The 14,358-nt window shown below is 55.7% G+C and overlaps 1 protein-coding gene across 4 annotated transcripts in view; it reads right to left on the reverse strand.

Annotated features, from left to right (window-relative positions):
• Positions 1-5,724: 5,724 nt before the first annotated feature.
• Positions 5,725-14,358, reverse strand: part of NKAIN1 (sodium/potassium transporting ATPase interacting 1) — a 38,998-nt gene continuing 30,364 nt past the window's right edge. For 2 of the 4 annotated variants that reach the window (XR_003926974.1, XR_003926973.1), the window contains 2 exons: positions 11,043-14,084; positions 5,725-7,936 (listed from right to left, as the gene is read on the reverse strand). Coding sequence is in view for 2 of the 4 variants with exons in the window: in XM_030039551.1 (XP_029895411.1) it covers positions 13,914-14,084 (171 nt within the window). In the remaining 2 variants the exon portion in view is untranslated. Of the gene's footprint in view, positions 7,937-11,042; positions 14,085-14,358 lie in introns of those variants that run through there. The other 2 variants (XM_030039552.1, XM_030039551.1) reach the window with 2 other exon arrangements.

Below are 14,358 nucleotides of genomic sequence, written 5' to 3' on the forward strand. Positions count from 1 at the left end.
GATGGGGCCAGTGGTCCATATAGATATATATACTACATATATATGTGCAGCATCTTTCAGGAGAAGCCAGCTCCCGGTGCAAGCTGGCAGTCTGCAGGGAACTAGTCACGCACTTTAGTCTCTGCCCAGGACAAGCCATGTGTTGTGCATCCTGAGCCAAAAATTGTGCATAAGCCTGTGGATGCACTATGGCCGGCAGAGAAAGCCTAAGACTCCCACCAAGGCAGCCGTTGCATCCATCCAGCGTTCATCTGGGTGAACACCTGTCCATGTATCACCTTCCAGCTGGGACCAGAGGTGATGGGAGCACTGAAAAGAGCATCTTGTTAGGGATGTGAGGCCGGGGATTTCGGCAGCCTTACACCCATATTGTGGCACAGGTCTGCTGGGCAGCGTGATGTCAGGTGGAGGGTGTCCCTTGGGGATGCCACTGCATCTTCCACCTGGCAGGGACCACTGGAGATGCATTCATCCATGCTAAGGAATCAAAGGGGGAAACATAAGGCCCAAGATATGTTTCTTAATCAATTTACCACCAAAAGCAAGCAGAGAGCTTCCCTCCAACACGAAAACATTGTTCCCATTTACCGACCGCATCCTACCGGCTTTGCTCCTGCTCCCACTCCCATTTCCCTGGACCAGCTGTATATAACTCGGCACACCTAGGACTGCGGCAGCCGGATCTACAGATCTCCTTGAGTCCCTGAAAAGCGTCTCTATGCCTTTGTTTGAGGTTGTGAAAGCGGCTTTTTTACTCCTTAACATCTGTGACTCGCTGGGGTCCCGCGGCTGCGGGAGGGAGCCGGCGTTTCTGTGCGGGGTAAATTAATCCTTTGTTGCTCCTCAGCCATTTCTTTCCTCGGGTTGGGATGGAAAAAAATCAACTCGTTTTTCTTCCTGCCCTTCCTGTTTACGGCGACACAGGGTTTCTTCACATGATAGCGGCAAGAGATGCTTGGACTCTGTAATTACATCTCAGCCGCGGCCAGGCAGGGGACAGTGGCTGTAAGGAGGGACTGGTTTGGTCCAGGCTGTAAGGGGTTCAAAGTGAAGCCCCCCAAGCCCTCCCACAGCTGTGTGTAGTGGTGCAATGCCCACACTCACATGCTTTTTAAATTTGAGGTGCCCTGATAGTTTTTGGGCCAGTAAGAACATCACTGCTGGGGATGCTGTCCCTGTGTCCCGGCTTCAGACTAGGGTGGGAGCAGAATGGGCGATATCGCACGGCAGGGATGGCCAGTACCATTTGGGTGATCATTCATATCATTTTTATTTTGAAGAATTTCCTCTGCTGCTCTGAAAATAAGATTATGGCTATAAAACCAAAGTGATGGGAGTGATGCACCCCTTGTCTGTGGGGTCCTGGGGGAAAGCCACCCGCTTGTGCACTGAGCATCCTCCCTGCTCAGCAAAGGATGCACCAGCTGCAAACCAGGAGGAGAAAGGAGTCAGGCTTTCCTGGGGAAGGTGGAAAGGCAGGAGGTGTTTTAACATCCATTTCCCAAGAGAGGTAAGTTATCTGAGAATGTAACATGCCCAAATAATGGGGCAGATGCAGTGATGCTCCCAGCCAAGGCGTTGCCGTTCGCTCTCCCCATGAGTCATGCTGGAACGGGAATTAAAGGTCGGGTTATCGACAGTCTTTATCTCCTCCGACAGGTCCATGCCAGCACCCAGCCTTGCCTGAGGACCCTGGGCTGGGTGCGTGGCTACCAGCAGTGATAACCACTGCAGCAGGCTGGGTTTCCCAGGAGCCACGTGACAATGACAGTACCGCTGGTGGGATATGGCTCTGGCGTGGGAGATGCTGCTCGGGTTGCAGGAAAAAGGAGCTGTGACACCCCCAAAAAATCCACAGTTTGGTTTTTGGTGGCTGGTCCTGAGCTGACTTTGCCATTTCAAAATGATCCCGCTTGGACAACGCGGCTCTGAATTTGCAAATAGAAATTTGGAGGAGAATGCCTGTGGGAAAAGGGGTGGAAAGGAAATGGGGAGAAGGGAAACATCAGGAAGCAGATGGCTGGTTTTCCTCTATATCCTGAATTTTTCCTGTCTGTCTCCATATGGCGAGGGCTGGGACGCTGTTGGCTTTGCCTTGGGGGGAGACACATGGATCATCCTCCGAATTTCCAGCCTGAAACCCAGGGGATTTATTACCTGCGACGCCAATCTCAGCCCTCCCATCCTCCTGGGTTGTCCCACTGGCCACAAGCACTGAGCAAACGGCACAAAGCCGCCTCCAAAATGTGTTTTCCCAGCACCCAGGTTGGGATGATCTTTTAAACCGGTTTTTGCAGGCTGGCAATTTGGTTTAAAAAAGCTCCTCTATTATAAGACATTAAAATCTGAGTTGTTATAACTCCTGAAACCCCCCAGTACAGTTTTATCTTTTGTCTACAGATGCAGTTTCACACTTTCTTTTTTACTTATTTACTTACTTTTTAAACTTATTTATTTACTTACTTATTTAATTTATTTACTTATAAATAAGTTAATATATTTGCTTATAATAAATAAATTATCTTTATTTACTATAAACAAATAAGTAAATAAGTTAATATATTTACTTATAAATAAATATGTTTAAAAAGTAAATAAAAGTTATTTAAAACTAACTAACTATTTAAATTTAAAGTATATGACTCCAGGCTGGATCAGCAAAACCCATCACCTTCCTTGCCAAGGAGCTGGAGGAAGGATTTCTGGAGGAGACACGTTTCAGCACAGTGCTGAGCCCCAGTCTGCAGCCCCGTGGTGCGTGGGGTGGCTTCAGCTGCACCCGAGAGCACCCACATCCCACATCCCAGCTGGGGATGCCCAGAAATAAGGTACTGCCCCCAGCCAGGATGCTTTTTTTGCTTTTAAAGCAGCTTTCCAAGTATTTTTCTTTCTTTTTCTGCACCGTGGGGATGTTTTGGAGCCGGGAAGCATCTCCCTCATGATGGCTGTGGGCGGATGACGGTGGCTGTGGCTTTTGGAGGGGGTGCTAGATATAACCTCATCCCAGCGCTGACGTGAGCCCAGAGCTGCGGGGAGCCATCGCCTTGGTCTGACTCAGGGTCATTTTAGTAACAGCAATAAAATCCCCCCCAGCAAGGCTCCTGGAGCCATCCTCTGTGTTTCCCAGTCCCACCAGTGCCACCTTCCCAGTGTGCCCAGATCCCTGCTGGGAGGCAGCTCACCAGCCATGCCATGGCAGCACCCGCAGAAAAAACACCCAGTGTGTTCCGGACCCATTTCTGAATTAATTCCCATTGCAATCATTATCCAGCCAACACGTGCATGTGATGGGGTTTTATTTCCCCCATGTGGGTGACGTCTCCCAGTGCCACAACCACCTTTCACAGCAGCAGCCACCTCCAAAGGGACCTGATCTGTGTCAGATAAAGGACAATAAATTTTATGACCACAAACACTGTGCAATAAACTGGAAGATGCTTCCACAACAATTAAGAGTTTGATTGAAAAACACCTTAATAACCCTATTTCAACCTCCAGTTTGGTGCTCACCTCCCCTGACCTGCCCCCTCCGAGGGTATGGGAGGCAGAACACAGGGCATGGTGAGGCCGAAGGCTGGAGCGCTGTTACTGCCCGGAGGGTTTCCTGGCATGCCTGGGCAGGCTGCCAGAGCTGGGATGGGGCTGGGCAGTAGGAGGTTGTTTTGCAAGAGGTAGATCGATGGGTGTGGGCAAGCAAAGAGGTTCTTCCTTCCTCCCCAGCTGGGGAGGAGAAGTTCAGCGGGATGCTCCAGCAGCATGGCTGTGGGATGGTCAGACAGCACAGCTGTGGATGCTCCATCAGCACAGCCATGGGATGCTCTGGCAGCATGGCTGCAGGATGCTCCAGTAGTGTGTCCATGGGATGCTCCAGCAGCGTGTCCATGGGATGCTCCAGCAGGACCATGGGGATGCTGACCCACTTCTTCCCTGGTCCACAGCCATGGGGTCTGACTGGTCTCACTGTTGTCATAGAAACAGGCCTCCATCCCTGCTCACCCCCCGAAAAAAAATCCTCCCCCCTTCTACAAGGCATGAGATAGCTCTTGTTTGATCAGGCTTCACCCAAACAAACATCATTACCCACAGAGGCAGTGGGTGCTGTCCCCACTCACCCCAGCAGGTGCACCCACACCGGGGGTCCTTTGGGTCCCTTCCCTGGGGACTCACTGGAGGTTGGGGGCTGCTCATCTCCCCCCATGCATGGGGAAACCCCAGTGCCCCAGCAGGGGCCACCGTCACCCCCCACATCCACTGCTTTGAGGCAATATCTGCCTGTCCCCGGGGTGCTGGGACACCCCACTATCCCCATGGCCAGGGCAAACCCTGTGGCTCTTCCATCCCTGGACATGCCCCTAAAATCCATAGATTTTAGGTCTGGAAACCTGCTTTTAGTCTTTTTGATTACAGACTGGACTCAGGGGATGGGATCCCACAGCAGAGCTGAGCCAGAGGGACCTGTGGGTGACCTGGTGACATCTGCTTGGGGCCACTGACCCTGGCCCAGGGACACCCAGGGCTGCTGCAGATGGCACTGCCGTGCTCCAGCCTTTCCCCACGCCAGCTCCCGGCTAGGGACAGGAGGACCCTTACGGGGATGAAGGCTCACTTCTCGTGGGGATGGAGATTTGGGAACAAGTGGGAACAAGTCAACACAGGCATTGTGTCCCCAAAAAGCCTGTGACAAAAATGCCGTGGGCAAGGAGTTGCTGAGCAGAAGCATCACGGGAAGCTCAGCCCAGGGGGAAAGGAGTATCCGGCTGCTCTGGTCCCTGATGTCACGGCAGACATCGTATTTGCTGCCCTGGCCTCACCACATTTCCATTTTGATTTAAAAAATAAGATTTAATTCAATGTTATCACCTCCTTCCTTCTCCTGTTTAGCTGGAAAAGGCAGCAAAGGGGAGAAAACCCAAAAGCAGAGGATGGGAGCAGAAGGCGACCACCTTTCATTTGAAATCAATTAAAAATAGAGCGAATGAAATGGCTTTGGGTACTTTGAATGAAACCACGTGTGAAGCAAGCATCATCCCGAAGGAGTGGCATTGAATGAAATTAAAATTGCTGCTTTGGTGATGGAAAATGTGAGTATTTGGGGGGAAAAGGAAACTTTTCCCATGGGGCTGCAGTGGTGACCTGGTGTCTTTCACTGCAGAATCCCTACCCTTGCTCCTGGTAGGGCTGGAAAACTTTATTTCAGGAGCTCAACCTGAAAAAACACCCTGGGTGGGTTCTTAATATTTTTCTTGGGGGTTTATTAATATGTCTTTGGGGGTTTGTTGGTTTTTTTCTTAGGGGAAGGGAGGCTGCAGACCCCCTGGGCTGCCCCCATGCACAGGGATGGTACCCACACCCAGCCTGGAGGATGGTGCACAGGGATGGGACGCGCCGGCCACTGATGCATCCCTCATCACATGATGGGTGATACTCACACCCAGCCCAGAGGATCCTGCTTTTCTACATTTCTGCTTTTTAAAATTTTTTTTCAGTTATTTTGCTACCAGGGAGGAAATTGCCTGCGCAGGCAGTGAGGGAGGAGGCAGAATCTCACTGGGGCATCATTAAAAAGAAGTCCTGGGTTATAAGGTGATGCAGAGCCTGCGGGAGTGAGCTGGCAGCATTAAGGGGGGGGGGGGGGGAAGCAAAAATTTTTAAAAAACCACCACTTTTTAATCAATTCAACTGCACAAGGAAGGGAAATGCCCCAAAACCAGAACAGCCATCGGATGAAACTTTCCTTCGACTTTTATAATTACAGAATAGAAAAGAAATCCTCGGTTCACGTTACAAATACAGTCTTATATAAAAACAAGCCAATGGAAAAGAAAAAAAAAAAAGGTCGCGGAGCGCCGGTGCCTGGCTCCTGCCGAGCTCAGGAGGGAGGGAAACTCTTTTGAATGAGTTTTAAATGACGGCAAGGTTTTCTTTCTGCTTCCTGCTAGGTTTGAGAAGGGTTTTGAGCAGGTGGGTGTCTGCCCATCCCATCCCATCCCATCCCATCCCATCCCATCCCATCCCATCCCATCCCATCCCATCCCATCCCACGGCAGGTCAGCAAGAGCATCCTTGGTCCTGGAGAGGAAAATAAACCCTGGAGATGCTGCTGCCCCTGGGGCTGGGCAGCACTTGGGGATGGGGATGTGTTTCGGGGGAAATGGGGGATCTGTTGCCTGAAAAACACTATTTTCCTTGGAAAAAAGAGGGGGAAAGGGTGGAAAAATTATTGCCTGTAAAGTTCGCAGCTTGGCTGGAGGCAGCGGAGGGGCTGGCGGGGGGATGCAGCCTGTCCCCTGCCCAGGGTTTGGGCTCGGGCACCTTCGGTCGTTGGCACTTCACGGCTGCTTGTTGGGAAGGACAAAAAGAATCACTCCAGGGTGCAAAAAAAAAATCCCCAAAGAACCCCCAGGACTGGAGAAAAAACACCTGGGAGGCAAAATTCATGTGAACCCCCCGGCTCCCAGATGCAAAGGGTGGGCTTGGGGCCAGATCCAGTGATCCAGGAGAAACCGCATCCCACCTCCAGGAAAAGAAAGAGAACAACGAGGTTGGGGGGAGCTGGGATGCTTCGTGAAACAACTTTTTTCCTTCCAGCTTCTTCCGAGGCTTTTAATTCCCAGCTCATCATCATTTTGCAAAGTGATCGCTGCCCAATAGACCTTGCACATTCCCCCCCCAAAAATAATCATTCCCCACATGCCGATGTCACCCCTCTTCTGCCGCTGAACGTGATGGATGGATTTGCCACCAAGACCCTGAAAGGATGGAGGGGCCGGGGGGGGGTCAGAGAGGCACTGAGCTGCCCCCCCCGCAGCCCTGGGCGAGGGGCCGGGGGCCACTGGAGCAGCCCCAAGGTGGGCAGAGCATTGCTGAAGGCACGATGTCGACCTTGGGGGGGCCCGGCATGGGCTCGCCGGGGGGGTCGTGCTCAGCCAGAATCTACTCAGGCACTTTAAATTAAAAAAAAACCAAACAAACAAAACCCCAACCCAATAATTAAAAATAAAAATAAAAACCTAACCCAAAACATTCACTAGATTTGTTAAAACAGCCAAAAAGGGGCTGTGTTGAAAGCAGCGTCAGTATTGCCAAATTTGAGCAAGACGCCCCCCAAAATGTGGCAGGGATGGGGTGGCTTGCAGGGGGATTTTGGGGTGCTCTGTCCCTCCCCCCCATCCCGAGGTTTTGGCGGTGGGGGGGGGGGTCGAGGCAGGATGCTGATGGCCAGATCCGGCTCCTCAGGGTGAAGGGAGCATCCAGGACTGAGCCCCTTCGACGCTGTTTCATCCAACCAGGGGGGCTGGAAAATTCCATTTGGGAGCAAAAACCCCATTTTTGGGGCCAGCCCAACTCCCAACCCAGCGTTTCAGGAAATTGTCCCAACCCCGCAGAGGACGAAGCTGCTCTTTGTGCCCCGCTGTCCCCAAAGCTGTGTTTATCCCTCACCCCTGGTCCTAGTTTGCTCCAAACCAGCTGGTTTTTGCCCCAATCCCACTCTGGGCCCCCCTCCTGCCCGGCACGCCGGGAAGGGCCCTGCTGCTCCAAGGAAAAACCAGGCTAGGAGAAACAGAAGAAAACGGTGTCCAGTGAGCAATGCCACCTCCCCGCATGTCCCCATCCTGGGGAGGCTGTGGGAGCCCGAGGGGGTGGCACGGCTTGGGGGGGTCCCCCCATATCCAGCCCCCCCCCCGATCCTGCTGTGGGTGGGTGGTTTGGGCTCAGAGGCTTCCAGGGTGGGATGGATGTGCAGCTCCCGGCTCCGTTTTTGGGGGTCTTGTGGGGGTGCGGGGAGGCAGGAGGGGACCGGGCAGCTCGGCGTTGTGTCCCCCCCCCTCGCCGGGGTCGTCGGGTGTGGGACAGTTTGCTCTAGGGGGGGTCCTGTCGCCTCTGGCTCCCACGCCGGGCCGGGGCCGGATCCAGGGCAGGAGGAGGTTACCCGGATCTGGGGAGAGAAGGGGAGAGGAGGCGTTAGGGGTGAGACCGGGGTCCGAGCAGTCGTCCCCACCACGTGTCCCCACGTGGGGACAAGGAGCCACGGCCAGCTGCCCATCCCGGGGGACAGGGACCTGCTGGGGTGAACCAGGGTGGCTCTCACATGGCCATCACCCTTGTTTCAACCCCCCCAAAATGTAAGAGAGCAACTGGGGCCAGGCTGGGAAGCCCCAACCGGTTGATGTCCCCCCGCTGCGGTGACACAGGGACTGCCATCGGGGCTGCCCCGCTCACCCATCCCCGACTGCTTGCGGGCACCGAGGGGAAACGGAGGGGACACGGAGGGGTCCAGGACCCCGCTGCCCATGGCCCCGGCATGCTGCCAGCCCTCTCTCCCGGCAGGACACCTTTTGGCAGCGGCTGGTGGGTGCTGGGGTCTGGGGGACGCTGCACACACCTGCAGACCGGCTGCTCCCTCTGCACGTGTGCAGGCATGTGCATGTGTGTGCATGTGTGCACGAGCATGTGCAGCTGTGTGCAGGCATATGCATGTGCATGTGCGTGCAGGTGGGTGCACAAGTGTGTGCAGGCATGTGAGAGCGTGTCTGCACACGAGTGTGTGCGCAGGCAGGTCTGCGCGTGCACACGTGTGCATGCACGGGCATTGCTGTGCGTCCTCCTATGTACACCTGCACATTTAAAATGCGTGGGGAGAGCCGGCGCTGTGGGAAGCCGGATCCTGGCGCACACTCACGGCCCTGGCTGCACCTGCAGACCCCACTCCCACACACCCCTGTCACAACTGCCCAGGTCTCAGCTACCTGCTCCCAACCTGCATTTCCCCCCTTCCCGATGCGCTGCTGGAGGTGAGAGCTCCCGGCCTGGCGGGGGGACGCGACGTGGGTGGGGACCCAGTGCCACCCTGGATGGGCAGGAGGAACCCAAGGGGACAAGAAGCGGGTGCTGGCATGGTACATCCTCCTCCTTCCGCTGGGTGGAAACCCTCCCCCGCGCCCGCCGTTAATCCAATTATAGCTAATTGGTAACTGCAGAATAAGCTTTAATTTCTCAGGCTAGGACGGCAGCCACGCTGTGTCCTGCCCGGCTCTCCCCTGGGGATACAAGTGGCCGGATCCACTCCACTGAGCCTGGACAGCACCTTGTACATCTTTTCACCGGTGACGGGTGGCAGCTAGACCCCCCGGTGTCCCCCTCCCCGAGATGGGGTTACTGCTGTCCCAGCACCCCGTCGGGTCCCCCTGGGTGTCATCGTGCCACCGCGGGACCCAGCATCTCCCACCTTGGGGTCCATGAGCCTGACCTGCTGCCGCTGTCAGGGTGATGGAGGTGCCTTGATATAAATTATAGCTGCATTAATTAGGTGGTGGGTTATTAATGAGCTGCTGGGGTAGGATGGAGGAGGCTGCGGGCAGGGGGGAGCTGACAGCGTGGTGGCAGGGTCCTGGTTGTGACCCCCCTCCCAGGCCCTGCCTGCAGAAAGGCCACAAGGATGTGGGCAGCCGGAGTGAGCTTGATTAATTAGGAAGCAATCTAATTACAAGGAGCACCGCCCGAGCCAGCCTCGCAGGCAGGGTGAGAGCCGGCAGCCCCCAGCACACGCTGCCCACGAAGGGCTTTGGGACTTGCCCACGGGGTTGTCACAGGCAGGGAGCGAGGCCAGAGGCTGGATCCGTGCCGGGGAGCCAGGCAGCACCATCCCCAGCATCACCTCAGGATGGGATGCTCTGGTACCCGGGTGGCTTCACAAAATCCAGCCCCCAGCCATGCAACCCCAACCCCCCCACCACTCCAAAACAAGTCCTGGGCAGCCAGGGGAGCCCTGGAGGGGGGCTGGGTTTTGCGGAGGATACAGGGCTGGGTTACACATCTCCCAGAAAGGGAGGAGAGGGATTTCCCCAGCACCTCTGAACCCCGCTGAGGTCTCCCCATCCTGGTATCTCAGCACCGAGTTTCTCTGCCGTCAGCTTTTGGGTCCCCTGTATATCTAAAATTGACATTCCCCCCACCTAAAATTGATATTCCTGCCGATATCCCCAAATGTTGCAGCTCTCAGTACTCATCCTGCAGCCATTGGGGAACGCTGGGCCCATAGCAGCCCCCTGGCAGCCCCCCCATTTCCCCCTGTGCTGCTGGAGGCTGCAGGCAGGAGAGGGTCAGGCAGGGCTCCCCCCGGTCCCCACCTTCCGCACTGCCCGTCTTTGCCACGGTGGCTTTGCACCTACCCACCAAGGCAGGTCTGAAAGGGTTCCCTGGGGGACACCATCCATGGGACATGTCCCATCCGTGGGACAACGCTCTCCTGGGTTCCCCCGAGGGTGGGCAGCTGGCTGGGGGAGGGCAGGACACCCACACCAATCCCCAGGATGTGGGTGCTGGCACTGCTCCCACCCCAGGGTGACACCGTGGTGAAACGCCACTGCCACCACCCGTGTACCCACCCTGGGAAGCTCCCATCCCGCCATGCCCCGCTCACACCCGGAGGGCTGGGGGGCCCCTGGGGAAGTACCAGCTCAATGCAGGGGGGCACAGCGCCCACGGGTGCTCACCCGCACCCATGCACTGGGGCAGGCACACGAGAGACTGTCTGTGCCCAAACACCCAGGGAGGGCCGAGCAATATCACAAATGCATTTGTTCCACCGCAGCCCCCTCTTTGCATCTCTAATTGCATGGCGTGCCCTTGAATTTGCATAGAAGGCTTAAAATATAATTAATTTTTGGCACCCGGCAAAGCCCGCACGAGGCTAATCCCTTTAGATTTTGCAGCCTTATCTCATTTGAGCGTTTATCTAGTTAAGCTTAATGGGTAAGGGAGAGGAAAAAAAAGTCAGCCGCACTTATCTGAAGAGCTGCTGCTCCCCCTGGGCAGCCCCAGCGTGTTGAGTCTCAGCAAACAAAAAGCAGTGAAAAGCAAAACAAGGGCACGATCCCCCCTAAAACCACCCAGCCCCAACGGAGCCTCTGGGCTTTATATTGAGGCCCAGCGGACTCACAGACCCAAATCTTTTGGGTTATGATGGTGCAGTGAGGCACCTTGGAGGGGCTCCTGCATCCCTGAGCACCCCCAAGGCTTTCCCCGGCCTGGCGCCGACTCACGTGTAGAGCGGCTGTAGCTGTAGGTGTGATGTCTTCTGTGGCGCCTGGTAGCCGTAGGAGTCAAACCCGCCGATGAAGTCGACTGGGGAGAGGGGGGAGAGCAGCAAGGTGAGCTGGGGAGGGCAGTGGGGCAATTGCCCTGCCTCCCCCCAACCCGATGGCACCCATGGGTCATGCAGCATCCTGGGTTGCAGCAGCATCTTGGAGAGGTGCAGCATCCCAAGTTGCCGCAGCATCCCAGGGAAGTGCAGCATCACAGTTTGCAGCTTCATCCCAGGGAAGCGCAGCATCCCAGGTCACCACAGCAACCCAGGCAAGCGCAGCATCCCAGGGAAATGCAACATCTCAGTATGCAATAGCATCCTGGGTCACCACAGCATCCCGGTCACCACAGCATCCTGGGGACATGCAGCATCCCAGGTCACCACAGCATCTCAGGTCCCAACAGCATCCCAGGAAAGTGCAGCATCCCAGGGAAGTTCAGTATCCTAAGCTGCTGCAACATTCCAGGATACCACAACATCCTGGGTCATCGCAGCATCCCAGGTCACCACAGCATCTTGGGGAAGTGCTGTATCCCAGGTCATGGCAGCATCTGGGGTCATAGCAGCATCACAGTGAAATGCAGCATCCCAGGGAGGCACAGCATCCTGGGTCACCGCAGCATCCTGGGTCACCGCAGCATCCTGGAGCGCTGCAACATCCCAGGTCATGGCAGCATCCCAGGAAAGTGCCAGCGAGAAACCAGGGAAAAGAGCTGGACCAACTTGCAGAGATCCCTGTGGCTTTCTTCTCACCACCACAACAGCCCTTGCCTTCAGGCTGGACAAAGTGGGTAAAATTATCCCATCATTGTCTCCAGAGTGGGCATTTAAGGAGAATTATGGGGGAATTACATCTCGTTTAAAGCCTGTCATTTAGCGGAATTGCAGACAACAATATATCAGTTTTCACAGCTGTGATTTCCAGGCCGGCTCGTCCTCTCCGGCCAGCAGAGCCCATCACCCACCCAACGAGCCCCCAGGGCACTCACCAGAGGGATCGTGGCGGCAGACCCCAGCCCTTCACCCCGGCTCGATGCAGTGGGAGCAATGGGTGGCTGAGGGTGCCCCAACTTTTTCCGTGATCTTCCTACGTGCCCCCAGCCCCGAACCCTCCCATGGGCACAACCAGCGGCTGCTCAGCCAGCCCAGGAACAGGCACCATGCACGGCCAGGTTGGGGTATCCAAGCTGTTACAGGCGCTATATCACGACCCATCTCCCCAAAACCAATCTATTAATCCCCACGGAGCCGTGATCCGGGTGGGTTTGCACACAGGTGTCCAAGAAAGAGCAGCAAGCTCGAGGGGGGAGCCCAGTTCTCCCAGGATATTTATCTTCCCGACTTAATATTCAGCCAGCTCTCAATTTTGACGCCATCCATCCATTTCCAAATCTAATAAGATATTCCATTAAAAAAGATGCATTTGAATCTTAGGATGCAGCAGCATTAATATTAAAAGTGTATTGAATGTGAGAGTTTGTTTGAATGCAAACGCGCTTCAAAGCCGGCGGCGGTAGATAAACCCTTTTGCCAGCTCCCCGGGTATAGAAACAAGTTATTACCGCAGGCAGTGTCCAATTTCACACGGAGATTTTCCTTTTCCGCTACACCGGTTCCCAGTGGCAGAGGGGGGAAAACACGGGGATGCTGAACCTGGGCATCTCCTGGGCTGGGCTGGGCCCATTTCTGGGTCGATGGCACCGGCACCGATGCTGATCCCGATGCTGTGCCCAATGCTGAGCGCATCTGGGTGGCTTTTGCCGCGCTGGCGGTTGCGGCACATCCCTGCCTGCGGTCGGCTGCTGGGAGCTGCCAGCTGGTGCGAATTAATTAATGGCAGATGAGCATTTAATGCGGTTGGATGGCTACAGCCTTAACCACCTGGTTAATTGGGGCTGGGGTGCTCAGCGCTTCCGGAGGGGTGTTTGCAGGGATCGTTGTCAGATCGGAAAGCACAATATAGATTGTATAAAAATTAGCCTGTAACTTTGCTTAAATTGCTGGGTTTCCCCCTGCTTTGGGGTGAAAAACCTCAAGGTGTAGAGGAGGGCTCTACCTCCCCACTGTCTGTGGGGATGCCGGCCGGGGGATCATAATATTTCCCATTTCATTGTCCCCAAGCTCCAGGTGGCTGTCGAAAGGAGAAGGCAGGTGATGGCTGGTTCTGGGGGCCGTGAGCAGGGAGGACGGCTCCTCTCCTGCAGCCCCCATGGGCCTGGATCCGCACCAGGAGGAGCATTCGCCATGAATTTATCAGAAGTGGCTCTTTACAGCAAGGGCAATTCTCCCCGCTGCCACACCAGACCAGGGACCTGGGGGGAGATGTTCTGTCCCGGAGGAGATGCTCTGAATTTGGGTCAGTGGGGAGCAGCAAGAGCGATGCCGGCCCCAAATCTGCCCCTGAGCGGCCGCGCACGGGGATGAACATCCCGGCTTCAATGGGAGCTGGACTCAGTGCCGCAATGCTGGTGTGGAGACCAGGGACCGGGGACCGGGGACCATCTCAGCCTCGTCATGGGCTGGTGTGGGGACAAAGCCTGACCCTACGCGTTGCATGAAACTGTCCCGTTCCTGCACCCGAAGGCTGTGAGTGCTGCAGTCCTGTGGAAGATGCAGCAGCTCAGGGCTCAGTGTCCCCGTCCCCCTCCTCTCCCAGCCCTGGCCAGGGTGCAGCACCCTCCCTGAGGCTGGGAGGGGGGGAACTGCTGGTGGCATGGCGTAGTGCATCACACCCCAGCACATTTGCCTCATTGGGCATGGAAAAATGGGAAAAAACCCAACTAAAGGGATCTCTTCACCTGCCTGCGACCCAGGCATTGCTCCCCCATCACCAGCCGGGAGCTGCCACCTTGGCAAGGTGCTGGCTGGCATCAGCTGAGGCCATTTTGCAGTGCTGTGGTTCTCCCCTCCCCGTGACTGAGAGCAAGAAGCACTTACAGCTGTCTTCTTCCTCCAGGAACACTTTGCTGACATAGCAGGCGTAGACAAAGCCAAAGAGCTGTGAAACAAAAGCGAGCAGAGACAAGTCGGTTATGGGGGTGATGGATGCCATGACCAGCAGGGTGCTGGTGGGGGGATGAAGGTGGGTGCTGCGAGGTGGATGCCTGGGAGCATCCTGGGGGGACCCCAGGCAGGATCAGGGCTGCCACGGTGCTGGAGCCCATCTCTGGTGGGTCTGGGTGTTGATTTGGGATGTAGTGAGGTCGGATGGTTTCAGCTGCACTGGGGGGACAAGGATGGTGGCCCTAGGGGGGACGGGCTGGCATCACACT

Source organism: Aquila chrysaetos, chromosome 16 (assembly GCF_900496995.4).
Source record: "Aquila chrysaetos chrysaetos chromosome 16, bAquChr1.4, whole genome shotgun sequence".
Taxonomy (NCBI): Eukaryota; Metazoa; Chordata; class Aves; order Accipitriformes; family Accipitridae; genus Aquila; species Aquila chrysaetos.